General features: G+C 37.3%; 4 protein-coding genes across 7 annotated transcripts; 2 read left to right on the top strand and 2 right to left on the bottom strand.

Annotated features, from left to right (window-relative positions):
* The first annotated feature begins 56 nt into the window (after positions 1–56).
* On the top strand, positions 57–4,003 carry LOC113710403 (uncharacterized). Its single transcript, XM_027233384.2, has 2 exons — positions 57–1,040; positions 3,545–4,003. Exons 1-2 carry the CDS (start codon positions 472–474, stop codon positions 3,765–3,767), a joined length of 792 nt encoding a protein of 263 aa, XP_027089185.2. The 5' UTR covers positions 57–471; the 3' UTR covers positions 3,768–4,003.
* Positions 4,004–4,731: 728 nt separating this feature from the next.
* LOC113710390 (mitochondrial import inner membrane translocase subunit TIM10) lies at positions 4,732–7,097 on the top strand. Of its 2 annotated transcripts, XM_027233365.2 has the most exons (6): positions 4,737–4,895; positions 5,023–5,086; positions 5,313–5,365; positions 6,000–6,038; positions 6,180–6,249; positions 6,670–7,097. In XM_027233365.2, the coding sequence occupies exons 2-6, from the start codon at positions 5,036–5,038 to the stop codon at positions 6,718–6,720; spliced, it is 264 nt and encodes an 87-aa protein (XP_027089166.1). In that variant the 5' UTR covers positions 4,737–4,895; positions 5,023–5,035; the 3' UTR covers positions 6,721–7,097. The 2 variants fall into 2 exon arrangements, with proteins under 2 accessions (XP_027089175.1, XP_027089166.1); XM_027233374.2 differs by lacking the exon at positions 6,000–6,038 and having other exon boundaries at positions 4,732–4,895.
* Positions 7,098–7,939: 842 nt separating this feature from the next.
* On the bottom strand, positions 7,940–12,303 carry LOC113710377 (serine/threonine-protein kinase BSK5). Of its 2 annotated transcripts, none has more exons than XM_027233344.2 (11): positions 12,012–12,303; positions 11,791–11,892; positions 11,486–11,709; positions 11,245–11,380; positions 10,744–10,877; positions 10,533–10,638; positions 10,025–10,110; positions 9,578–9,766; positions 9,269–9,433; positions 8,429–8,542; positions 7,940–8,342 (listed from the first exon to the last, which is right to left on the bottom strand). In XM_027233344.2, exons 2-11 carry the CDS (start codon positions 11,870–11,872, stop codon positions 8,109–8,111), a joined length of 1,470 nt encoding a protein of 489 aa, XP_027089145.1. In that variant the 5' UTR covers positions 11,873–11,892; positions 12,012–12,303; the 3' UTR covers positions 7,940–8,108. The 2 variants fall into 2 exon arrangements, with proteins under 2 accessions (XP_027089145.1, XP_027089155.1); XM_027233354.2 differs by having other exon boundaries at positions 12,035–12,303.
* An 8,356-nt stretch (positions 12,304–20,659) lies between these two features.
* On the bottom strand, positions 20,660–26,301 carry LOC113710365 (uncharacterized). Of its 2 annotated transcripts, none has more exons than XM_027233327.2 (3): positions 25,765–26,301; positions 21,366–23,930; positions 20,660–21,229 (listed from the first exon to the last, which is right to left on the bottom strand). In XM_027233327.2, the coding sequence occupies exons 2-3, from the start codon at positions 23,838–23,840 to the stop codon at positions 20,933–20,935; spliced, it is 2,772 nt and encodes a 923-aa protein (XP_027089128.1). In that variant the 5' UTR covers positions 23,841–23,930; positions 25,765–26,301; the 3' UTR covers positions 20,660–20,932. The 2 variants fall into 2 exon arrangements, with proteins under 2 accessions (XP_027089128.1, XP_027089135.1); XM_027233334.2 differs by lacking the exon at positions 25,765–26,301 and adding an exon at positions 24,816–25,750.
* Between the last annotated feature and the right edge of the window lie 1,584 nt (positions 26,302–27,885).

The raw sequence follows: 27,885 nt of genomic DNA, 5'->3' as shown, positions 1-27,885 counted from the left end.
TCCAAAACCAGTTATCACAAATTACATATACTTAACAAGTATTATTCACTCGCACACAGTCACGCTCGCACAGTAGCAGAGCAAGAAATGTTTGCGTTTCATTTCACTTTCATCAGCTCAGCACTCCGCCCTCCCTCCTCTCCAGGCTGACACGACGCGTCTGTCTCCCGCCAGCCCCACCAACCTCTCTAGCCCCCACCCCCGGTCACACTCCATTTCCCTTGTCTCTTATTTTTCACAATCCTCATACTACCTTGCATACGTTACACTCCATATATACTGCTATGTCCTGAGAGAGAGGGAAATTTCCTCCGCCCTCATTCTTCACTCAAACAAACACACACTCATGGTGAACATTGTTAAATCCAGCCCCCTGCCCCCCATGCTCTTCCAAACTTGAACCCAGAAAATAAAATAAAATAACCAAAATATTTCCAACCATACTGATTTTTTACTTCTGGGTTCTGTAAAATGTCGGCTATTAGCGCCACCACATGCCCAGCTGACATAGAATCGGCCGACAATTCCGCTGCTGCTGCTGCTGCTGCTGCTGGTAGTAGCACTAGTCTCCGCCGCCACCGCCGACGCCGCCGCCGACGGAGGCCGAGGCCATCCGTAGCAGCCAGCAGCGAGACGACAACTGACGGGAGCTTTCGCTTCTCCGACACCGAGGACGACAGCCGTTCGTTGCATTCGCAGCTTGGTGGGTCGTACGAGGAATGCCGGTTCTCGACAGAGTCGGAGGGTATTTCGCTGCCGAAAAAGCATAGCAGCCGAAGAGGGTCCTCTACAGTTTCCGATGAAGAGGAAGAAGGGATGGTGGATTTGGAGAGTGGTGAATTGGAGCTCAAAGTTCATAGTAATAGAGCCAAGAAAAGAGAGTGTAGGATTTGTCATCTGAAATTCAGTGTTGCCAGGAGTGGTAATGCCGGCGGCGGTGATCAGAGTTATATTATTGAATTGGGATGCAGTTGTAAAGGGGATTTGGGTTCAGCCCATAAGCAATGTGCTGAGACTTGGTTCAAGATGAAGGGCAATACGTAAGTATCAAAATCTGATCTTTAAATTTTGCTTTATTTCTTATCTTTAAAAATATGATCTTTTTACAGGAATTGCTTAGGTATGTGACTTTCGTTCATCTCTTTTTCATTAATAGTGTAAATTTGCCTGGTGTATTTTGGTTAGTTAATTTTTGGCTCTGTTTTGATGGAGAAATGAATTTTGTTGAGTAAAGTTTGTAACTTGTGACCTGCTTATCCTGTTTAAGCCAAGGTTTGGTGCTTGCCCGAATTCTCCGAGTAAGTCTGTTTTTGGCAATTTGCGTGATTTTTGTTAGCAAGTGCCTTAAAATTAGGGAATTCCGTAAGAAGTTTCTTTGTAAGAGATCTATTTCCCCGAACTCACATTCTGGGAATTTTGCTTTTGTTGATAGTGTTATTCTGCTTCTAGTGGCAATGAATGCTTTTCATTTTTGTTTAGATATTCATTCTTGTTAAATGTCTAAGATGCTTGCTACTTCGATTTTGCTTACCTTTTATATACCATATGACTCTTTTATGTTTCTACGGTTATCTCTGAATAATGCCTGCAGAAAAAATGTGTCTCATGAGATCTGTGGTTGAAGAATGTACTCTAGAATGTGTTGATGGAGGGCCCCACATTTTCTGTTTCTTTACTTTTGTTGGAATAATGAAGAATCCTGTTAGTTTGATATTAAGGGGTCAAAATGTGTTGTTGGTCTATAACTGAAATGGCAAGTTTAATAGGTAGGGAAAGCTTTATGTCTCCTCCTGGATATGTAAAAATGCTTGACTTCAATACCAAGATTGCCAAAAGAATGGAAATTACCTGGTTTGAAGCAGGGAAATTTCACCATTCTCTACAAGCTTGGTAGAGTAATGAGTACATAATCCTTTATCATATTGATGCACATCATTATTTCGGATAGCTGATTGTGGATATAAGTAGCTCCAGAAAATGAAATTTTTACTGGATTCTTTCCATCTTAAACATCAATCGTGTGTTACTTGCATTATTGTTGCTCCTTATTGGATTTATTGGTGTTTGTCATTGTCCATATTCTTTTGCCATCTTGCTGCATATCAATTTCAATTTGAAAAATGTGTCCATTTCAGTATGGCAGCCAATTATTGATCGACACATACTTTAGCTCCTATTTTGTGTATATAATACAGTTGTTAGACAGCATTTCACCTAACTTTTGGTGATATCATGGATGTTAGGTGGGGCTAGTGTGCCTGGGATCCATGACTGTTTCTGATATGCTTTTACGCACTTTGTCACCTGATTGCTTGTATGTTTCCTTTTGTTCTTGAAGATTGGGTGATATGCATTATGATTTATCAAATCTCTTTTCTTTTAGATAGATGCTGCTATATGACCAGCATATTTTAACTTCAAACTTTTCCCTTTACCAGTAAGCCTTCTTTTTTGACCAACTTTATTTCATTTGATCTTGTGGTTGTTTATGTGCATGATCAGATTATTTGGTTTTTGAAGATCATCTGATGGCCTGGGTAGCATTCCTCTAATTTGCTTTTTGATGCTTGTTCCCTCTATGAATCACGAACTACTGTTATAGAGCTTGTCTGACAATCTACAGTCTAACCTTCGTGTCTATTAAGGAACAAAGAATAAACAGTTGTTGGTCAAATTTTTACTATTGCTTACTCTTTTGGTGTGTAGGAGATGAAAAGTTCATAGGAAGATAATTCTGATTATTAAGAATTAAAAGTTCAAGCCACTCTTTTGCCGCAAGTATAAATATGGGCAGTTGAACATTTATATGAATACCAGTTGACGACTCCTTTTGAATGTGAATCTCTTGCCATCCCAATCGAGTACCAACCACTATTCCTCTGCTTCTCAGACCCCTCGTCTAAGGCAAATCAACCTCCCTCAAATTCCTCCCTCTCCCCCAATCTGCCTCCATATCCCTCACCTAGAACAAGTGCTCTGTCAATATCCTGATCACTGGAACAAGCAAGGAGCTTTGACCACATGGTGAAGGGAAATTAGCTTTAGATTTTATGTTGCATTTCCTTTATCTTACCAGACCTTTAGGTCCATGCAAGCAAATCCCATGCCAAACAAATGGATTCTGTCATCGTCTTTGTATTTATGTTGGCAAGGTAGTTGCTGGAAATGGTTTTGGTAAACTTTAAAGAGATTAAGCAGATGAATTTGGCGACATTTCAAGCAGATGATTTTGGCGACATTTCAACTCTGGCCATGCGCTGGCGAGTGGACATAGCTGATAGCAGTTATTTATGAACTTCTTGAGAAAAGCATCAAGATGGTACAGAGAATGGTCAAACTTTGTAGGCCAGAAACTTCTTTGCTTTTGTGTTTTCAACTCTCATTTTTTTTTTTTCAAAAAAAAAAAAAAAAGAAAGTCTAAATATACGGAGACCACAACGTATAAAAGCAGATTTTTGACCATTTAGAAAAAGCTTATATCAGTTGCTTCTGGTGTATCATGTGGACTGACTGCCTGTGCCTCCTCGTGTAAATGTTTATCCAGAACTTGTGAAATTTGCGGTGCCCCTGCAATGAACATTGCCGGAGAACAAGCAACTGAGGTGAACAATGGCACTGGTATAGCTACTGCAGCATCAACAGCACCTGTGGTCTTCTCCGAGACCCGAAGTTACTGCCATGGCCGTCGTGTCATGAATTTTCTGCTTGGGTGCATGGTTTTTGCCTTTATAATCTCATGGCTTTTTCACTTTAAAATACTGCCATGAGTCCGGAAGAGCAGCAGCATCTATCTGGATCAGAGCACAAGGAGATCTTCGCATGTGTGTAATAGGAATAGGCAGTATAGTTTGCAACAATCACTGGGATTTTATTCATAGTGTGTAAATTATGCCGAGGACTCTGTACCATTTCTTGCTAATTGTTACGTAGATTTTATGCGAGAGATGAGATGATTTGATGTGTTGTCCTGGTGACTGATGACTGATGACTTTTTGCCTTTTCAGATGTCGTGTTTATCTTTAGTTGAATTTTCAATACATATATGTATATATACATGTATATATATGTATGTATTAAAAGGGCTAAATCCATATTCCTCTATTTTAAAATAAAACAACACATTATACAAATTTTAATACTAACGGTACAAGTTATATTTACATCCGTTATGTTGCTATGCACTTTGTATCGTACTATTACCAACGAAAGTTGGTGAGATTCTAAAATTGGACTACTGACATCAAGCAAATTCGCCACTGGCCATTTGGTCCAGTGGTCATCACCATTAAAAGTGATATTGAAGGTCATGAGTTCAATCCCTGCCTCCCACAAATTTGCCACAATTTGTGGCGGTCTTAATTGACCTTCATCGATGGAGTCTGTACTCACATCGAACCCCCTCTCCTTAGGTAGGTTATAGGACATCTATCGTTTCGACAAAAAAAAAAAAAGACATCAAGCAAACTCATTTCTCTGCGATAAATGTGAGTATTTGTATAATGTATAGTATACATGTACATTTAGAAGAGTACAAGTATTTGAAATTGCTCAAATAAAAAGTATTTTTCAAAAAAAAACTTGTTAAGGCCTGACGGGACCCAAAAGAAAAAGAAAGAACCGTTTATTGTTATTTGTTTAAGGTTAAAAATGGAAGAAAAAAAGAAACTTGACCGGACGATCTGGTACATGATATACATACATCGTATAGTACTTTACAGTAAAATCAGGGTCTACATGCCCTTTTCTTTTTATTTTATTTTTTGATTTTTTAAAGATTTCAGGGTCTACAGGGTTCAAGACCAGCTACTGCTCCTTAAACCCTAAACCTCAAAATATCCGACTTGACAAGCAATTCTTCGTTGTTCCGCATCAGGACTTTATTTGGCCTCCGATTTGTGAGCCTCTTTCCTCCATCTGAGCTTTTCTGAGCCTAGTCTTGTCTCCATCTTCTTCTTCTTCTTCGTTTTTTTCCTTTTTGTTTGTATATAAATTAAAGTTTCAAGTCTTTTTCCTTTTCTCCAGAAATTAGTGAACAATGGCTGCAAATAGTGCTGCTCCTCCTCCTCCAGGAATCGACAAGGAACTGGTATCTTACCTTCCTGATTATATTGACCTCGATATCTGCTCATGCTGATGGTTTTGGTTTTTTTTTTTTTTTTTGGCTAATTAGTCGTGAATTTTGAGATATTGGTTTTAGAAATAGTCTGCGGAATCATTGAATTTACTTAGTGCTCAGCGTTGATTGTTTCAAGTAAAACTAAGCAGGAATTGGTTTATAACTTTATTATCTTTTTATGTGTATGACTTGGCAGATTTTGGGCATGGCAGAGAAGGAGATGGAATACAGGGTCGAATTATTTAACAAGTAAGGCCTTCCACATTGTATTATCTTCATCTCAATCCTAAACAGTTCTTGTTTTTTATGTGGGATATAGGCAGATAAAACTTCGAACTTTTGCATTTATTCCCGAATTTAATTAAGTGGGAGGATCCATCGTAAGCGAGCCTAGCGCGGCTTATTACACTTATTGACTGCTTAAGAGAACGAGCCGGAAGGCTAATTGATTTTAGGTACAGTTTTCTCTTGTTAGTGAAGAATCACCTCCTTTTCTTTACGATATGCTTACTTTCTTCTTTGCTCAATTGACTGAGAGTTTTCAATGGATTACCACAAGTGAGAATTTTGTTAGGTAATATGAGTATTATAAATGAGCTCTTTTTATTTTTTTGGTGATATTACATATAGAACATTACTTCAAAATCTTGAGAAAAAAGAAAGAAAATGAAGGACTTAGATACCTTCTAGTCTGTTGCTTATTCAATAGATAATTATTCCTTTCATACTATGTTGAACCTGTAGATCCAGAAGCAGAAGGATTGTTATGAATTGGCAAGTGGCTGCTTTTAGAGTAGCTGATACTGTTCTTGATTAGAAAATTAGGTCTTCCAAGTACATATTCAACCTGATTTTTACTCGTCTTTTACTGTTGATCTTCCAGGCTTACCCACACATGTTTTAACAAGTGTGTTGAGAAAAGGTATCGATTTTCTCCTTGTTTCGATTTCTTATCTATTGTTGATGAATATAGCTAATATAGCATGTTGAAGTTTCTGCGTTACATTGCCTATTATGATGACACTTCTCTGGATTTGCAATTTTGAGCATGTTTCTCCTAAAGGTACAAGGAATCTGAGCTGAATATGGGAGAAAACAGCTGTATTGATCGCTGTGTTTCTAAGTACTGGCAGGTAACACACTGGATACTTTAATTTCACTCTCATATGTAAACTGAGGAAGCCATGTATCACTAGAAAAATTGACTGCTCGACTACTGGATGCAATCCTTGCATTTCAGCAGATTGAATAAATATTGTTGCTGCAATTGTAGAAATTGCCAAATGACAAGCACCCTGTACGTTCCATGGTGTAGGAGGTACGGTTGTGCTCTGATGACCTTTAGGAAATTTATCAGTGCCATGAATAGGAATTAGGAAGTGACTACTACAAGTTGAAGAGCCAAATGAAAGGGGTAGTTTCTGCTTTACAATTACTTTCAACTTGAAAAAGGAGAGGAAAAAGAAAGGGCTGGGGGTATGTAGTGGACGCTATAGGAAATGTTACACAAATTAATAAATACATGATCTTGTCTCTTAATTCTTCTTGTTCAGGTGACAAATCTGGTTGGACAACTGCTTGGTTCTGGTCGGCCTCCAATGTGAAGTCTGGTTGTTCTGAAATTACTCTGAAACATTTTTCTGCACATTTTCTATAGAATGCTCCTACCTGCTAACAAGGTGGAGATCGTGTTCCAGAAAAAAATCCAGTTGCTTTAGCATGAATTAGTGCTTAGTTGATGCTGCATCTAAGGCCATTTAAATTGTCTCACTAGTAGTTTTAATCTGAATTTTGGTTTACCATTTTGAGCCTATGCTGATGCATCTATCTTTGGTAGCATTACAGTTCAGTTAGAAGCTGACCAGCCTCTTCTGAAAGCCTGAAACCATGCCTATTGAGTATTAAGCGTGGTTGTTGAACCTTTATCTTTTTATTCTTCAAGCATTGGTCCAAATAAAAATGCCTTTCATTTGGTTTCTAAGTATTGCTTGTTACTGAATTGATTTAGTGGAGATTTCAAATTAGTCATAATACGTTTATTTGGCATTATGGAGATTTCAAATACCATTTCTTTTACTTCTTTGCTCCTAACTTCTCTTATTGTCATCGAAGCTGGCGGAATAATGATCCACTACACATATCTCAGATGAAACCCTCTCCTTAGCCAGCCCAACCCCTGTAAGTGTCCGAGGTGATGAAGCTCAACAAATTTGCTTTATATTCATTTGAAAAAAAAAAAGGAAAATAAAACTGGATGTACGAAAGCAGAATTATAGTTATCGATTTTGATAGATCATATATATTCGGAGTTAATATGTTAAAATTGCTTTTCAAATTAAGGGGGTAAATCAGCAAAAAAACAGCAAATATTGACGATCTTATGTCCTAAAAAATGTATGTGACAGTCTGAAAAATTGTAACTTGTTCGTCTGGGGTCTTGGGTTGGGGAGTTGATGGTGGGCTGCGAATATCGTAATGGAAAAGACCTGTCTGGATGCCGGGGAACAAGAAAGCTGATCCGAAATCTGGCATATCGAGCTTTGATAATATTTCACAGGGCCGGGCAATTGAACCGTTAATCTCATATCTCTTGCCCGGGCCTTAAAGCCCTCATTGTTTGGTCAGATCTAAAAGGTCCCCTACCAAAAACTAATTGTTGCTCTTCTGGCCTTATTGGATCGTCTTTACAAGAATGTCCCTTTACAACTGCACAGAGCCCCCAACTGGAATTCTTCTGCTCGATCAATTTTCAATGCAGTCAGATAATGCATCTGATGACTTGGCAACAAAGGCAAACATAAGACGTTCTTCCCAGTCAGCAAGTAAACACAGAAAATAATAGTCACTCGGTGTTGAATGAATCTTGTCTTGCAACCAGCTTTTTTATGCTGCAAACAACCAGCCAAACGGCATTTCTAAATTGCAAAACCTAGATACAAGGAGCATTTATAAGGCAAAGCCTAATTAATCTATACATTTTGCCAAATCCACTTCATCTTCTGTTTTCCATAGACGAGCCATCTTTAAGCGTCTCTTGTGCGTCGCTGTTCATTCCCAGGCTAAAGAGGGCAGCCGCTTGAAGATAAAAAGCAGTAGGCCAATCAGGGGATGTTACTTGGGCCTGCATAGCATCTGCAAGGGCTTCTTGTGGCCTGTTGTTCATCAAGTAACACAAACAGCGCCGGGCAAGGACTGTTGGGGATACCATATTCCCGCCCTCGATGAACTGCATAGCCAAGCACATGAAAGATCTTCATAACCTATTGCGCCATATGCATGGAGCTAAATGCAATTTTATGAAGGTTTACTTACATCTGTATAACAACTAATGGCAGTTGCAAAGTCTTTAGCTCGAAATGCATTGTCGCCACGCTTTCTAGAGTTCAGGGTTTCCTGTATTTGGCTAGTCCACAGCTGAAATGAGAGCTGCAAAGAGAAGAAAACTTGAATAAGAGAAATATGAGCAACAAATGAAACGAGCTACATTTTAGAAATTATATGAACTTAATAAAGAGTCAGCATATTAAAAGCATTCCATCTGATTCTGCATTTTGGGCAATAGGGATCGTAATTTCAATGGGCAACCCTCTATATTCTTATCAGTTATGATTGTGTCTCTCAAAGTTTGACTAAATACTCCTTGACTGTTATGGATTAAGATTTCCAAAAGCAGGAGAAAGTTTCTGACTAAGCACATCTTGATGTTAAGAATTTCCTATCAGACGTGGTGAAGTTGATCCATTATGGCACGGTGTGGATAGATTTTTTAGTTAAACAAAATCACACTCTTCTGTCACTTGCCACTCTTAAACAGGTTCTCCAGAAGATTGAAACAAACCCCCCCCCCCCACCCCGAAGTGCAGAAGCGCATGCCGGAATAAAAACAATTTTTATATAATAATGATATAATACAAGAAAACACCAACAAGAAAATACCTTTAATTTTCAACAGACAATATGATGGATAAAGAAGCATGATTTCAAAACATAAATAGATTTTAGAGCTTTAACACTACTTTAGCATGTCAACTTCAGAACATGGTTTAGATCAAAAAGGGTGCTGCCACCAGGCGCAGGGGTTCCTTGAGAATTTTTTAGCTGGAAAATGCAAGCAGTACATGTGCTACAAGAGTAAGCTGTGCAAAAGCTAACCTCATTTGCAACCCCCTCATCATCCTTGTATCCAACTTTCTCCAGTAACTCATGCATGGCAGTCAGATCTACTCGTGAGCAAGCCTCGCCAAGAGGTGATAATTTTGATGTCTGGACTGGAGATGAAGTTTCATGAGTGATTCCTAGCAAAATATGTGATGGCACCTGCAAAATTTTGCTAGTACATTCATCAAATCAGCATAAAAAGATATCTAAAACAGCATGATCAGCATCAGAATATTGAAATTTGCACCACATCTAAATTTGTTCATATCTGAATGACTTCAGTTAGAATGGAATAAGGCCTACATCTATCTCCTTTTGAAGTGGAGCGAGAGAGGTCACAAGAGACTTAGCATTCGGCCGGTCACGAGGTTCATACTGTAAACAACGTGAAGCTATTCGTACTAACTCCGCCCCATCATCATTTGAGAAATGACCCTCCAGACAAGAGTCCATTAGCATCTGTATGTTCTTCCCACGAATCAAGTCAAGAGCCTATAAAGGCAACAACTGTTATTTAGTTCTAGCATTCGCTCATCCAGAGAAATTTAAGGGATAGGATATAGTAACGGAATACATCAAAATTACTCTTTTTGTAATCTCCTGCATATAACGAGAAACTGACAATGTTTTCATTTAGCGACTCAGATGATGCATAATGTCACGGAGTTATTTCTGGTCTATTCTTATTGCAATACCAAAAAACACAATTTTCACAAACTTCAGAATCAAGAAATTAGAAAGCACAATTACATGGCTTGGAGGAATATGTTTGCCGCTGAGGAGATCAAGCAATAGTGTGCCAAAACTGTAAACTACACTCTCAGCTGTAACTCTACCTGTCAAATTGAAAGGATGAGATCAGATCAAGCATCTATGAATATGAAGAACCCAATATTTTTCTCCTTCTGCGTTTTTCATTAGTGTGCTTAGCAACTTCACTTCTCAGTTGTTAATTTATGTGCTTAGCAACCTTTCTAAAAGCTCATTATAAGGTTCTATTTATGTTAAGAAAGAATAATGTTGAGCATGCAGCCAATGAAAGGGGAGAAATTTGACCACTAATATCGGACATTACATGTATTTCTAGGAAAAGACACATTCCAAACTATCTAAATACACAAGTTCTGCTAATAAGGTAAAGACGAACATGAGATCTAGACGATGTCTAAGTAGCAAATTAGTTAAGCATCTACTTTGCATCGAACATAGACCATTATTTGCTAAAACTAAAAGCTCTTTTGGGGAATTACTCCAAGACCTGTCCTTAAATACTCTGGAGGAGTGAAAGCCAAGTTTGTGCTGTAGCTCTTTCCATCCCTGCTGTTCTTCATCAGGCCAAAGCAAGAAAGCCTGGGGTTAGCATCCTGTTGTGTGATCACTCACAGTAAGCTGTTGGCAGTCTGAAAAAATTCCATAAACTGACAAGACTGGAAGGTACATCAAATGAATGAAGAAAAGAAAGGAAGTACTTGATCAAATAAGATTCTATAGGCATTAAGGTCATGGTATAGTGCTCGCCCTTTGCTACTGCAATAATCTAATGCTTCCGCCAGATGCAAAGCAACTCTCAACCTCATTGCCCATTTCAACGGTTGGGTTTCCCCTGTATCAGTTCATACAGAATCACAGAGTTAGCTATATCTCCAAATAAAAGCAATCTAACGCCAGGGAAGACTTATAGAGGTAAGTCAATTAGGTAAATAATCACTTCCAACACTTCACCTCCATCAGACAAGTTTAGCAAAAAGACACCAATAAGTAAAATAGACTCTAACCTTATCAAATTCTCAACATGGAAAGGCCATTACTATGAGACTATTACTCGGAGTTGGTACAACAAAGATTCAATCTTGGAGCAATAACTTTCCAACAAAATGCTACAAAGTTCTCATTAAGCCACAAGAAGTAACACAATTATCAGCATTGAAATCGACAGCATAATGCTAAAGATTCAAAAACAGCAAACTTACAATGAAATAAGTGTTTGGATAGAGTTTCATGAGGCATGAATTCGGCCACCAGCAACCTCTCATTTCCATCACAACAACACCCTATCAAATTGGCCAGCCTCTCACTCCTCAACTGCCCTACTGCCTTCGCCTCCTCCTAAGGAGTGCAATATCAAACAATCAAAGCGCGTACAAAGATAAGATAATATCACATTTGTGAAACACTGTAGCTGGGGACTTGCTCAAAAGAAGTAATAACAACCAGGAATTGCCGAGAATCCGGCCAGGCAGACTTATTGAAACGTTTGACAGCAATCCAAGAGCCGTCATCTTCAAGCTGCCCTTTGTAGACAACGTTGGGAGCTTTCTCTCCATGTTCTGATACAATGTTTTCAACTGAGAATCCTGAAGTCGCCACCTTCAGCTCGTCCAAACTGTATTCTTTAAATGCTGGCAATTTCATCCTCTCATTTTCTCCACATTTCTCTAAAACCCCAGAAGAAAAAACATCAGAAAAAGGGAACAAAGATTACATTTTTATACATTTAAGAGAGTTTAAAGAATTACCAAGATCAGAGGAATAAGGGACGTTGGATTTCAGGTTGGAAGGCCACCAGCAAAAGCCTAATTTAGAGCAGCGAGCTCCCATTGGAATGAAGACGAATAATACTGAAAAAACGAAACCAGCAATCAGGTCAAGAAAACAAACAGAAAGGAAGGAAGAGGTTTTGGGGAAATAAATTATATGTTTTTTCTGGGGTACAAGTCTTATATGGATGCAATGGAACCTGCTTGATTGTCTGAAACCCACCTCTCCCCTCTCTCTTTCACTCTTCTCTTGAACTAGTACAGGGTGAAGGCGAAGGAATGGGATGATGGTGATGGAAGTTCAGATGGAGGTGGAGTAGGCGGTGGGGAGATGGTTTTCGTTTTGGTTTGGTGTTCTTATAATAATGGGGGATGACCGAAGAGGAGCTGGAGAGCCTTGAATTGATTCATTTCAGGTGGTCAATGGTAAAATGGTACCTCTAAAGCCAAGGCAACGAGAGGGGGAGAGAGAGAGAGAGAGCCACCCAAGTTGAAAATGCAAAATCTCTTTTATTTTGATTAGTACTAGCATTTAATCATTATTCTATTTGTTCTATTTCATGGCAGGGAGGGGGAAAAACAAAAGGGTTTTTCGAATACTGTGTACAGTACCCTCGAGAAACATGTATACTGTGTACAGTGCACTGCTCCTACTAGGAATGATTTTACGTTGACGTGCCATTCTAGTATTTGTTTATCTTTTCATGCCGTATTGAATGTCCATGGAGCATGAGTTATATAAATATATTGTTGCTGACAAAAAAAAAAAAAGAATGTTTATAGATAGTACAATTTTTTTTTTTTTTGGTATAAACCACGAGGCTATGCATGCATCCATTTCACATTCTACGATTAATCTTATTAAAGTCTAGTCGAATTTCTCGCAGAAAAGACTTTTTCAACATTATATTTTCTATTTACATGAATTTCAAATATAAGATCTCATATGATTGATGAATGCAAGTTTTTTTCACTTACACCAAATTCAATAGGATAGATAATACAAAATGTTACGCAACGTCGATATTCGCTGTGACTTATTAACTATGAATATGGAATATCATTTTATTGAAAATGACAACGGAAATATAGCTCAAAGTAGAATAAAGAATCTCTTGTTTAATTATAAAAAAGGAATCTCTTAATAGTTGCAAGTCCTTGTAATTTAGCTCTAAGCCTCTAACCAAAGCTCGTACATAAATTTGCAAAAGGGTATGATTGTCTTTTTGAGTTTCTTTTTTAAAAGTAAAGTAATCTTTTGAGTATGGAAAGTCTTGCCAAGAAATATAAAGAAAATCACCTGATACAAGACATCAATATAGGAAAAAAAGGGGTATTGCTTAATAAAATTCATCTAATTGTTTCCTAAAATCAGGTGAGATGGGAAACTTTTACTTCATTATCCTTAAGACCCAACTCAACTGGTAGGATATTAGTCAAGTGAACACATGACTTTCAATTCATCCCATTTTTCCTTTCCTCCTTGTAAGGCTTGAAATCTCCTTTGGATACAAAAAAATAAAATAAAAAATGTGAGATTCTTGCTTCAAATTTTGGTAATTTTGTTCAAAGTATTGGCAATTTAGTGGCTTCAAATTAATCAATACTAAAGCCATTGTCAATGTCTACTACTCTATTCTTCAAGCAAGCTTCATGCTTAACTGTATTTGAATTAAAAAAATAAAAGAAAAGTAATGGTAAAAAATGGAAAGAAATTTTAAGGGAAAATGATAAAATCTATTCAGAATGTGGAATAGAAATTTCACCGAAAAGGGGAAACAAAATCGACTAGTACCATGTTGGTCATGTAAGTTGTAAAACACGGCCCTGCAAGTGTGCTAAAAAGATTGGGATAATATTAGAAACCTCCTCAAGGTTTCTCCTCATATCAATTGGCACTTTGACATTTTTAAAATATCACTTACCTTCTCTAGTAATTGTCAAAAAAAAAAAAATTAACCATTACTTGATACATAATTCACACATCAAATAAATAAAGGTCAAAAAATTAAGAAAAAATAAAAGTCACTTCATTCTCTTTCTCCTTTCTTCAATTCTCTCTTACTAATTTTTTTGGATGACTATGCAATTTTTTATTTGTAAATTATAGTAAATTAAATTTTGTTTATTTTTTACATTTGTGATTGTGATAGAGTGGGGTATGATTTCTTTATTTATTTTGAGTTAATTTTTATAATGATTAGTACAATTTAAAGGTTTTGACATGAGTTGAGAAGAAATTGGGGAAAAAAATACAATATGCATAAAAAATCGATTTTGATCATATAGACTTAAATTAGTGCTAGTGTATTTCTTTGAAAATATCTTTTTTGTTTTTCAAATTTATACTTTTATGGACTATAAAATTATGATGTGGTAGTACTACTAGAGATTTTTTTTTAGATAACAGTTTCTTTGGAGTGAATAAAGTGACTTTGGAGCATTTTTTTTTAACAAGCAAAAGAGTGGTTTATAGTTTTTCAAAATTTTGTTATACAAATAATAAAAGTAAGGGAGATATGTGATATTTGTAAGATTTTAGGGGTGTTAGATAACATTAAGAGAAACCTCAGCAGAGTTTTCTGATATTATCCAAAAAACCTTTCAAGATACAGTCCAGTGTCTGTCGTCACGTGCGAGTCTACACAGGGTACAGTAGTGTGTGCTTGGTTTTATGGTTTATCTAGTCAACTTTTCTCTTTTGACATCTAAGATTAGGCTTTAATTGCACTAGATTTAGATATAATCATCGGAAGATTGAAAGGGAGTCGGATGATTAAGTGAGGCGTCCGGTCAAACTCAGGAAGTCAGAGTGGAGAATTACGACTAATTTAGGTGCGCTCGCACTTAAGGATGACGATTTAAATAGTAAACCCTGCTCTAATTGCAGTCCTAGTCACGTCAAATGCACTTGAAAATGCCTTTCCACTCCAACAATTCCACCATTCCTTGCTCCGAGTAAACATCATTAGCAAATGGTTAATCTTTTTTTAACAATTTTTTTTGTTAACCTTTCCACCCCAAACTTTCAAACTCGTGATTCGAATTTTAAATATGACAATAGGGATAATTTTAAGAATCTAGGAGAAGTCTGAGAATCCTCCCTCCAACCATCAGGCCAACCTCGTTGATTAGTTCAACGGTTAATGTGTAACACTGTCTAGGATTTGGGATTTCCTTTTTTTATTTTTCCTGTCATTCAACTTATTTTACCAAAATAAAATAAACAACTTAACTTGGAGAACATCTACACTTCGTAGTAACATTTTGAGTTTGAAAATTCTGTTATAAATTCCATTTTGAATCTTTTGAAGAACTTTTTAGCACTTTAAAGTTCAAAAGTTGTGTAGTTTTGAAAATTGATGATAATAGAAAAGAAGATGATGTCCTCAAGATGGATGGAACTTGATAAAGGTTGAAAACAAATGGATAGAACTTGACAAGAATTTAAAGGGACTCTTAGTCAGCTTAAAGTTGTTTTCAAACAACGGGCATGGTCAATGTCGGGGTAGAATTCTTCATCAATGAACGGAAAATTGATGTAATGAAATTATTGGTTTCGAATAGGAGTACTTGAAATACCAATTGTATTAATTATGGCCTCAATCATTGAGTCAAAACAGTAGTTTAACTTGGATGATTTGTGCCCTCCACACTTTTGAAAAGTATAGCAATTGTTGATGTTCATTGAATTACTTACAGCCGAGGCTCCATTTATGATTTAACTTCCACACTTTCTTTTTATTAGACTCACAGAGTAAAGGATTATATTTCATATTGGTTCGAGAAATGAATAAAGAGAGGTTAATATGTAAGTAAGGGATCGAGACCTCATAGTTTAATTTTTTGGATCAGAGTTGATTTCCTGACTTACATATTGAGTTCTTTGATAGACTTTCTAGAAGTGTTTCTCTCCCGACACTTCTAAACCACCTTGAATGGTTTAAGATGCACAAATATAAGAAAGAAATCTAGGTGAATAAAATGTACAACGCCAGAATCATGAAGATTAACTCCTTTCGCTGCATATTCTCAATCACCATCCCTATTTAGTACTCCTTTCACAGCACTTTCCATAACAAATCTTGTCTATTTAGACTCGTTTCTTCATTACAAGAAGATAAAATCGCACATGCTCGTGGAACAACTATTGATTAATTAAAAGGACAAGAATTCTGAAAAGTAAGTTTCAGCTGAAATGGTACCACTGCCTAATTTGTGTGGACAAAATCATAATATCTGGAGTGAAAAAAGGACTCCTTTTTTTTTTATCAGGAAGGTCCACAAGTACTAAAAATGAATACAGCATTCCCTCAATGATGCAGAAAGGCAAACGCCCCAAATTTGGGGTCATCACTTGCTTTGACCCGCTTTTTATTATCATTATTATTATTATTTTTTCGTTTCCAGCTCAAGTGTGCTAGCAGGTCGTTGCTCTTTATCAACATCAATCCACTGATTTAGAATGAATAAACTGCTAATGCATGGGGCCTAATAGCCATCATGAAATGCATCGCACCCCATGTACAGGATCCTCAAACTTGCTGTCACCATCCTTGAAAACACTTGCCCGGACCAGGCAGGCAGTGCCGAGCTGGTAGATGCGTCGTCATGAAACGAAACCCTTTTTCATTCGTCTAAGTTTGCTTTGATGGAACGAAAGAAAGGGATACAGAAAGGATGGTATTTTGCTCAGATTTTAGTGGCTAAAAATGCTTATTTAAGCATTGGAAGGGCCCAGGAAGTTGTTTACTACGTCAAAGTTGTCCATCCATTCTCAAATGTGGGAACATGAACCGCAGCGGCTCCTTGTTATCTGATGATATAATATTCTATTCTCTGAACTTCATACGAAAAAGCTAAAAGTAGAACATAATGCTGCCTGTTTGGAAAATATACCGTAGCAAATGTAATCTATGTGAGATAGAAAGAAGCTTGAGATCTGTGTCAAGAGAACCAACCCTCTAAAATTTCTTCTTGAAAAGCTTGCAATCTAAATGGGACTTTTTATGAATTTTTACGCTCCTCAACTTTTCACCTGCAACATCAATTGTTGATGAAAATTATGAAACTGATTCCTAAATCGCATTTGTCAGGTCACATGAGCTCATAGAACCGGTAAAACATCAATTGCAGTCAAGGTATGGAGCAAAATCCAGCTATATATGCCGATGATTCGTTTTGGCCTTTGATGCAAACTCAGCTAGAAGCACACGTGGGAGTCAAATCCGGAATTATTAGTGCTGATGATGATCGAAGAAATGAGTATTGTACATGCAATCATGATCATATCCACTCTCTCGATTGAATTTCAGCTGGGGTTAGTGATTTAGCTAGGCTGGCGGAGGAAATGTCAATTTTTAAGCTAATGAAATGACAAAAATTTGTGGCATTAAGCTAAAGGCGAAGCAAAAAGGAATGAATCCATTATCTCATCTGGTTGACTGGTGGATAGGAAGCCAACTGCATGCAGAAGCAGCCCCAGTGGTGCGAAAGATGTTGTCACCGATGAATGTGATATGTCGAGCTTCGGGTCTTCGGATTGCAGTTGAAGAATATATTAGTACAAGAAAGAAATGAGAGTGGTAGGAAAAGAATTTTACGAAGGTATATATAATGCAGGAAATCTCCCAAAATTTATCATGATTACAGGTCCTCTACCTCACCCATACATGGTCAGCATGCAAACGACCTACTTTCAAATCTAAATTCCTCTAAAAGTGGATGTTATTGAAACTAAAATGATTAATTTTTTTTTCGTTTACTATTTTATCGAATTAATGTATATATAAACACGCTATATATACATACATTGTTAGTATAAAAAAACTTAATACAAATTAACATGAATTAATCTTTCCTACATTACATTGATAGTGCATATACTGTTTATAAACTGTTAGTATTGAATGAATGATAACTATATAAAATTTGAACTTGAAATTTAACTTTTATACATATGTCAAGCATCAAACGGTGATAGTATATATATTGTCACTGTATATATAAGATTTTACTCAACTAAAATATGATTCCTAACTTCAAAAAGCTAGTAAGGGATGATGACCCTGCAATTTACCCAAGTATTTATAGGAGCCTAGCGTGAGTGAGTTATTTTCGTATGACCAAAAAAAAAAAAAGAAAGATGGAGTCTTGCATTCTTCTTGATTCTAGTATTCTACTACCCAATAAAGAAAATTTGGGAAGATCCAGGAGACATGGACGGGAGCGGGAGGAGGGGACCAGCAAGTCGAAGCATTATTTAATTGCATGATTAGGTCACATGACAGCGCCGCTGCCTTTATGGCCCGTCACGTGCTCACCTTTTAAAAAACTTTCCACATTAAATTAAGGAACAGAACAATCCTTAATGCTAAGCTAACTACTACTGCTACTACATGCTTCTGGCTGTGCGTTGTGATGAACCCATCATCCGAGATTATGAATGGCTACAGGTTTTGGTCCCCACCCAGCGGCTCTTCTTTCCCCAATTAGCATCCATCCATCCATCAAATTATGATTCACCCGAGGCACGATGGGGAAAAGTGTCAGACGATTTGATCGAATAAGGAATTCCCTTTTTCAAACTTCCATCCTCAAAATGTTTGACGGTAAGCCATGAATTGAGCACTCTCAATCGAGCACCTTGACTCGACGTCCAATTTGTTTGAATCGATGCCGATGTTCATCAAACACGAATCGAGTTTGAGTTATTTGATTGAGATTTCGAATCAAATTTGAATACAAATTTAGGAGATTCGAGGGCTCGATAAATTCAATTGAGTTTTTCATTGAATATTTAATTATTATGTTATTATTTTCAAATTACTATTTTAGGTTTATATGTTATAATAATATTTAACAATCGTATATTTCAAAACTCTGAAGCTGAAAAATTATTCAGATTTTAACAAGTCCAATACGAAAAGAAATTCAAAGAGTCGAACTCGAGCCTGGCTTGAAATGCTCATTCGAGATGCAGTATGTCAGTAAAGCATGTTCGAGTTCGAGCATGTTAATACTCGAGTTTGATTCGACTCGATATGACTCTACTTTTTTTTATATTTTCTATGTTTCACCGGTACTTTTCCTTTTAATTTCCTTTCAAATGTTACGAGCTATTGCAACCGTGGACCTTACAAATACAAATACGTCGTTGAGTAAGAGTAAGAACTTGAATCTGCAAGGAATACTACTGGCTTGCAACAACTTCACAAACTACAATCAATTGTCAGAGACTATAGACATATCACAATTTTAGAACAATTTTCATTTTCATAGGACTGCAGGACTTAAGAAAAAGGTTGCTTTCTATTAGATCAATACTTAATTCTCGCGAAGACAACAAAATACATAAACTGGTCTTTAATATTTAATATAGCAGTTAAAATAGGTAAACTATGTGCGGGTGGCGGATTAGAGAAGAAACTGTACCGTGAGCTCATAATGTCCACCAGACTTGCCTCTCCATGTATCCTAAGTAGTACCAAAGTACACATAAACAATTTTCAACGTAAAAGCTACTTCCGCGGTATCAATCAAAACTGTATAGTTGATGTTGCTTAAATAGCATCAAAACTGTATCGTAGAATGGGATAGATTAGGTTACAGGAATATTATTGTTGTGACAAAAAAAAAAAAAAAGTGTAGTTGATGTTGCCACATTTTTACGTTGAATAATTCAAAGTAGCTTTTTTTTTTTTGTAATCTCTTTAGATGCTTTTCTACCGGTCTTTACATCCTTTCATCCCAACTGTTAAGCAAAGGATTTTAACCCTGAATACTTTCTATTATATGATATATATATATATATATATATATATATATATATATATATATAGGGAAAAAAAATCACCATAACCCACTTTATAATCATTGTTAGGCTTTTTCTATTTTGTGCTGTTAAAGTACAGGATAAACTAGTCACACCTCGATAGAGGAATTCTTATGATTATTATTTTTTTTTGTTCTTCAAAATTGAAAATTCAAGCTAACTTACCCAAGTTCACGTCCTCTATTTAATCTTTTCTCTTTGTCATTGTAAGGTTCAAGGTCTCTATTGAATAGGCAAAAAGTCTTTCTTTTTTTTCCCGATTTTGTAATAAGACCCTACTTATTTTGGTGTTACTGATGGATGGACGGACTTTTTTCGTCCTCATCATGAGTAAAATGGCGAATTCATTGTTTAACTTCCTAGATTCATGCCAGGACACTAAGAACAGAGAATGTGGCAGAGAGAAGTAAATTTCTTGCAAATCATGGTACTTCGTAAACCAGAGGGGGAAGTATACTTTTCTAAGGAGTCACTCCATGAGATAAATAAAATGTATGCGTCCTGAATCCTGATACTGCATAAGGCTTTTTTGGTTATGCATTTATTGCTGTACGAATGACAGGAGACATTGCATTGCAAAAGCATAAAAGCCAAAACCTGAATGAACAGGCAGCAGAACCGCGGACAGGCACCTTCATGTTTCCCCAATTCTATGCCTGCCCTTCTTCGAATGATCACACCCAAATGATATAAGAGCAAATTTATTGCCAACCATATCCTATCGTTTGCATCTCTTATTCTTCCTTCGTCCTCTACCCAATACTTACCAAGAAAGGAGAATGCAACCGATGTAGTTGGGCCAAAAAAATTAATCCTAACAAAAATTGTGATCTTGCTGCATTGGTTAAAACCCAGTTCATACCAAATGCTTTACTTTGTTGAAAATCTGGAGTTGGAAGTCCACACGCAGCCCATATCAAGTCAACTAATCCTAAGCTTAGTTCATATGCGAGATTACTTGTCTAAATAGGTTCATTAAGGACCAAGATTTCATCTGTAACTCAAGAACTCAAAGACACTGCACAAGACGAAGTTCAATTAGCAACAGCAATATGCACACTTGCATCGAGTAGAAAGGGACACGTGACAATGCCTCTTTTGATGCCCCAGTAACACAAATACAACTGTTGTTGGCATCATTCTTTCCTCCTGTAACACGAGGGGTATACCTTCTGGCTGAACTTTCCAGTTTAATGAATAAACCTTATTGTTGCTTAGTCATATAATGACAAAACTTTACAATCTGAATTGCATTGCCAAGTTCAAATTGATGAACGTTCTAGCAAGCTAGACTCTCTCAACAGGTGAAACAGGAGGATGGTAGATGTTACTTGCAGGATACTCTTGTTGGTCTCCGTTGAAAACCTTTGGTTCATCAGTTTCTGAGAATGTACTCTCTTCCGAAGATTTATTCTCAGATAAATACCCGAATTCAGAAAATTTAGCTGGATGGAAACCATTTAGATATGCAATACATATGGAGAATGCTTGTAGAAATTTGACAGATGAGTCAAATTCAACTGAATAGATACCATCCTTGAACGGTGACAAGCTGAAAATTGGCCTTTCGTCCAATCCTCGTTCCTGATGAAAGTTTGTAGAGACGAATTAGAAGGCAAGACCACATTGCAGTATGATGTGTATCAATAGCAAGAAAATGAAAAGACAAAAGCTAAAAGATGAACCAAATGAGGTCGACTAGCAGCATGTATTAAACTACCTGACAATAAAGCTGGAATTTTTTGGTGCTCGACTGGGCTTTAGCTGAACCAGACGTCCTACCAAACTGAGTGCTAAGAACCTTTATTCTGCAACCAACATCCCAACCCCCACAGTCACACGATCCACCTGATCTCCATCTTTCTATTAACGGTGAAGGTTCCCCTTTACTAGGTATTCCATGGTCACCACCCGGAAGTACAACTGTAAGACCAGAAGGGTCCACGCTTCCAGCAAAACACCCGCTCTCTTCAACATCCCTACTCTCAGAAAAGCTACAAAAGTCAAGGGAAGGCACTTTCAAGTCCACCATTGAAAGCTTTTCAACTTCACATGTTCTCTGGTCACCTTCACTTGAGTTTCTTACGGCCATTTTAGGCAAATTAAGAACAATAGCAGTGAGTTCGTCATTTGCCTGTACATCCGACGCCTGTCTATCTCCCCGTTGTTTCTTCGCAGCCAGCAAAACGAATTCCCTAATGGTACATTGGTCCACCAAGTTTTGCCCAATCAACTTTGTGGATGCAACATCAGAAACCTTCATTTGTGCTACTACATTAGGTACATAACCATGAGCTCTATCTTTACTTCCCTGGTTTAACCAACTACCATTCCTTTTCTTCATTTCATGAACAGTGAAGAAAGTATACACCCAACTGTTAGCATCCTTTTTACCAGGACCTAGCTTACTCATTGTGGCTGCTAAAATTTCGCTACTATTGTCAACTGCAAATGTAAATAGAGGGAGTCCATTCTTTACTGCTACCTGTAGAAGTGCTTGTACTGTTGATGAGCCACATTTTCCAATGTCTTGTGGATGATCAATGTCAATTGTTTTGCAGCTCCCAAGATCTAACCTCACTTTCACAGAATGTCGAGCAGCAGACTCTCCTCGCCCCTTGGATAATTTACCTGTCCTGTCTATTGGTGATGAATCTCTCTGTGGTGAACCAATAGAGTGGTCAAGGTTGCTGGCCCTCGGCTTAAGTAATGGGTCTATCAGTCTTCTCAAAGGACTGGACCTTCCTTTTCCAGTGACATTTGATTTGTCGCAAGATGAATCAACTGAGGAAACGGAGGTTTCAGCCTCCTTGGAGCAAATTCTATCAGCCTCAAGATTTCTCTGTCGAGCACATGGTTTGTCTTTTGAGCTCCTGCCTATCCTACCCATTAATCGGCGGATTGGGGAAGGATGTCTGACTTTTCTATCCTCTTCAGTCTCCAATTTCAGGTTTGGTGCCTCAGCTGGACAATCAAGTGTTCTGCTTGACTTCTTCCCTTCCAGATTTCTACTTCTGCTTGGACTAGCTGAGACTTCAGAATACGGTAATAGGTCAGAGGAAAACCTCGTAGTGCTTTCAGCTGCGGAACAGGGTTGTTGGATCTGCACATCCCTTAGGGTAATAACGTCACGAGGAAGTGGACAAGAGCAAGGTATATCAGAAGAGAGCTCATGGACATCAGAATTAGAATTATCACAAAAGCTATGTCGACTAGCTTCGATTGATCCCTGGACCAGTTTTCCTGTTGAATCAGATTGATTCAATGATGCAGCAGATCTAATTTCTAGTACTTCTTTTGGCTGATGGAGTACCACTAGTGGCTGTCCATTCATGCTGTCATGAACAGAATTAGGCTTACAACAAGGAATTTGCAAGCTTTCCTTTTCCTTCGAAAGTTCATGGACATGGAACTTCAGTTTTCCATTCAAATTTGAGATGGAACTATGCTTTTCTAGTTCTTGAAGCTCCTTCTCAGAAATACCTACCGGATCATGATCTGGGGTTTTGCACTCTTTACCCCGGTTCTCCGTGTACTTGCTAAAACACTGATGTGTGCTGAGGATACTCTGTGACACTTTCAAGTAGTTACTCGAGCTAGCTCCAAGATCTTGGAACTTTCCACCATTTCTCTGGAAGGATTTGGTGCCTAGGGAGGAGACTCTGTTAGGAGATGTGTTTTGATTAGAATCCAGACTAGGGCGGTGCATCATCTGGTTGATAGGAGAGCAGCTATGACCTCCGCCAGAATTGGAGGATGATCCCTCTGTTGAGGAAAACAATGAGGCATTGCTGTTGGATGGTGAAGACTTGCAACTTCGTTCGGCAACCTGTCTGTGGTTATACTGCCACTTCTCTAGACGGCGCCATTGAAGGACCCCGACATTCAAAGCTTTCTCCTGGAGGTTTTTTCCTGTCTCCAAATAACTTGGCAAACTTGACATGTATCTAACAAGTTCATCTGCCTTACTCCTAGCTCGTTGCTTTTGGTGAAGTGCTTGTGGCTTTTGTGATACATTGTCCAAATTTCTCACTATTTTAGGATGAAAATCTGCAGAAGAGGTGCCATTCCTCTCTAGTTTGAACCTATCTCCCAGTTTTGCACTTTGGCATGCTTGGTGTGATGATTGACTGTAGACTACCTGCAAGAGTTCCTGGTCCCTCAAGTTTCTATTGAGCTCCAAATGACATTCCATATTGCCCTTGGCACCAGATATCTCGCAATTAACCAACTTGGCTCTGGAAATTTGTTTAGCCAGCTGATAGGTCTCACATGGATATGGTACCTATCAAAAAGACAGGCCATAAATGTAGTGAGCTTGGATAGTACGTATAGAGATGATGCAGTTGTCTGAAAGACATACATCATTTCCAGAGGATGACAAGTAGTATTATCTCAGAGCAGTGAAAAGGCAAAAGAAGCCATAATTGAGGGGACCTAGTGAAGCTTTCTGTGTTATATGGTAAGAAGCAACAAGCCAATAGCATGAAATTAACCATCTTATGGCTTGCATATTCAGTTCAACAATCACATTATATCAGTGTCTCCTGCACATACGTGTCAATCTTATTTGCTAAATGGGCCTAATAGAGGAGAAAGGCTCATTGTAATCGGAGAGAGCTATGCCCATGTAATATACAGCTAAAGATGGAAATGTTACGAGTCCTTCTATAGACAAATAGTGGGAAATTTTGAGACGATCTAAAATCGTCCAAGGAAGTTCTTCAGAGTTTGCAGTTATAGGATGAAAGGCAGTACAGAACAATCTCAACAATAAAGTTGGAGGTACAAATAATTAAGGATGAGAAGTTTTGTGATACATGATGTGATTGTGAATTGAAATCATTAATTTTTTACTACTAGAAAGAAGTTAAACCAGAAATCGTCAGATAAATTAGAAATAACAACTGAATGGCAGCTATAAAAAGATAATGATAATAAGAGAGGGTTCAGATCAATTGTGCTTCTATACTTCAATCTAGTTTCTCCATTGAAGGAAAAAGGTATTGCAGTTTCACAAGGAGAACGCACTGATCCAATTCTAGGAACAGGATTATAACTTAAGCAGCTTGGCCGTTTGTAACTTTATTCTGAACCGAAGTGCTACAAAGAAATTCTTGGCACTTCTCTCCGGAAGCATAATAATGAACATGGCTCTAAGACCACTTACCCTTTAAGACTGACAACTTCTGTAGTATAAAACAGTCAAGCATCTCCTACTTCATGGTAACACAATCCGACATGCATATGACAACTTATGCAGAACCAATTTAATCCCACTTTCATCCAAATAAGAGTATGATTAGGAAAAAGAATAGTTCACAGGGTGCATAAGGACAATCTGGGCAACATATAGACAAACGTGCACCATAGATCAAATTGAAAGCGAAGATTGGGTGGTCCTTGAGACCCATAAGAGTGACAGTTGAAGATAAGGTAAACTGGGATGTCATCGTCAAAAGCAGAAAACCTTGCAAAAGACAAGGAAGAACAGCTATTGCATAACCACAGAGCATTCGCACTTCTTTAAATTTTGAAATCGACATTCTATTTTTTTTTTTTTGGACATAATAATTGAATGTAAGCCGACAAACATATTATTGACATTTCCTAAACTCCAATAATTGACCAATAAATTGATTTATTTATTGGGACATAGTTGAAAAAGAAGGAAAGAAACCGTAGAGTGGGAAAGACCTTTAAGCACTTCTTCCCCTTCCACAAAATTATTTTCTCTATCTTTCTTTTGCTCTTCTTCTCATTTGTTTCCAAGTTTTACCATTCGCGCGATAGGTTAAATGGAGTAGCTCTTTAGGAACAAAAAGAACTTGCGAAACGAAAAATTTCTTACAGCTTCCCTGTCTGTGCGAGGAACAAACTCAAATGCAAACTCAAATAACAAGTTTGAACAACCAAAAAAGCAAAAATTTTGTATTCAAAACAGAGATCTTGGAGATAATTGCGTCTCGAGAGTCAGCTACAAATTTCAGAAAGAATATTTCCAAAAGAATTTCACGAACACAACAAGAAGGCAAATCTTTTCATCACGAAACAAAGAAGCATATCAGCAATCCACCAAGCCAAATTAGACCCAAAAAAGAAAAGAAATACTAACTTGCCTTGCTTATTTAGAAGAATGGAGAGCAAGAAAACGCCATGAAGCTCTCTGAAGATGCAGAGATAAAAACCACGTCGGTGACCCCCCATGGAAATAAGCGGGTGTGAAATTAAAAGCAGTAAAAAGCAAAATAAGCTCCACCCAAAAAGATCACAAAGATGAGAGGAGCTTTACGCAGAAACTAAGCAGAATATAAATCTTTTGTAGCATCCCAAAATGCCTTTTTGCTCTCAGCTTTCCACAAACTCCAAAGCTAAATACTAGTATGAGAATATACAGAATCGAACGTACACCCAAAAGGAAAAAGAAAAGGAGAAAAGCAGGGGGAGCTAAAAAGAGTACAGTTCTGGGATTTTGGGCTGGAGCTCACTTGTGCTGCTCTGTGTGTGTATTTTGCTCTTTGTTTTTTTTTTTTCTTTTAACTAGTAACAGCGTCGGAGAGAGAAAAAGACGAGGCGAAGGAGAGCTCGTTTTCATCGGACGGCTGAAAGGAAAGGAGATATGCGCGGGAGGTCACATCTGGGGACCCACGTACTGACTTGTTCCCCGTAAGTTATTTATTGGATACTTATGAAAAAGCAGGCCGCTTAATAATTAAAAGAATGGGTTCGCTTTGATCTGCCAATGATATCTGAAATGGAAAAGGTTGATTTTTCCATCGTAACATTTTCCGAAAGAGAGGGGCCCGCATTTCCTGCAAACGCATTTGTCACAGGTCCCATTCAAGTCTAATGCACTACCAATACCAACTAATGCCATTGCCACCACTCCCATTTTTTGCTCACTGCTTTAATGGTTCTAATTGTTAAGCTCGTGAGCATCTCTAAACAACGCGAGCCCGAGTAGGCGCTAATGGAGAATGTCTATATAAAAAAAAACTTATCTTATCAATTTTTGCAATAGTCGCTAGCTTTGTACATTATTATTCTTTTAAATTCTCTACGTTCTTTTCATTGTTAAGTAAGGAATTCTTTGGCTTTATGGGCATTGATGCGTCTTTAACCTTTTGTATTACGGAGCATAGATCGAATCAGATAAATTATTTTGAGTTGTGATGTGCTAAATGTAAAATGAATTGATTTTATTTATTTATTTATTATTTAGATATATCCCAACTTTTCGATCAGACTAATCCCCTAAAATTGTATAGGGCCTTATCCAAACGATACACAGAGAAATAGCACAGGGAATCAATTATGGAACCTGCTGGTAACTATCAGGTTACGAACCAGTCGAACTACCTGTAGATGCAAAATGAATTGGTTTTAAATTGGGGAAATCAATGTTTTGAAATCAGATCGGACCGACCGGTTCGACCGGTTGAACCGCAACCAGCCATGGCACCGGTCCAATTCTATGTCATAGTTGACTTTGTCAGAAAATCGGTCAAACCGTAAAAAACGCCGAAATCGGATTGAACCGGTGGTTTCTGGTTTTCAACTATCCCCCTTTTTTTTTAAAGTTTTGCAAAATGCAGCTATCAAGATTCGAACTCAAAACCTTTGTAATAAAAGACCAATGTATTAATCGTTGCACCATCACATCTTATTAGTTTTTTTTGATAACTTATTTATATAAAACAAACACTCATATTTTTTTTCCATTTTTTTTACAAAATCCCATCATCTCATGGCTCTTTCTTTTTAACCTTCAGCTCTCTCTCTCTCTCTCTCTCTCTCTCTCTCTCTCTCTCTCTCTATCCTTTTTTCTTTTGTCACTCCCTTTTTAATCAAACATCTTTATTTTTAATTTATTGATGTTTTCTTCCATCTTTTAATTTTGTTTTTGTCCATTAAATTGAAAAAAGTTTAAAAAGAATTATTTTTCTTTAACCCAAATTATTTAATGCCACAACCACTCACTTTTATCTCATTTTTTGCTTTTTATCAAGTTTATATTTCTATTTTCGATTCTCTTGACTTCATTCGAACTCCAAATTTCCTTTTTTAAATTGCAATCTCTAAATCCTAAAACGTAAATTAAAATTGAAGTTCACAATATCTAAATTCTCATAGACGTGAATTTTGTATAATTTCAAAATATTGTGATATTTTTGGGTTGGATTTAGATATAATTGAAATTGAGATGAAATTTATTTGTTTTAACTTATAATTTAATAAAT

The sequence above is a fragment of the Coffea arabica genome, chromosome 1e (assembly GCF_036785885.1).
Source record: "Coffea arabica cultivar ET-39 chromosome 1e, Coffea Arabica ET-39 HiFi, whole genome shotgun sequence".
Classification (NCBI taxonomy): Eukaryota; Viridiplantae; Streptophyta; class Magnoliopsida; order Gentianales; family Rubiaceae; genus Coffea; species Coffea arabica.
This window is presented reverse-complemented; position numbering and strand designations above follow the sequence as displayed.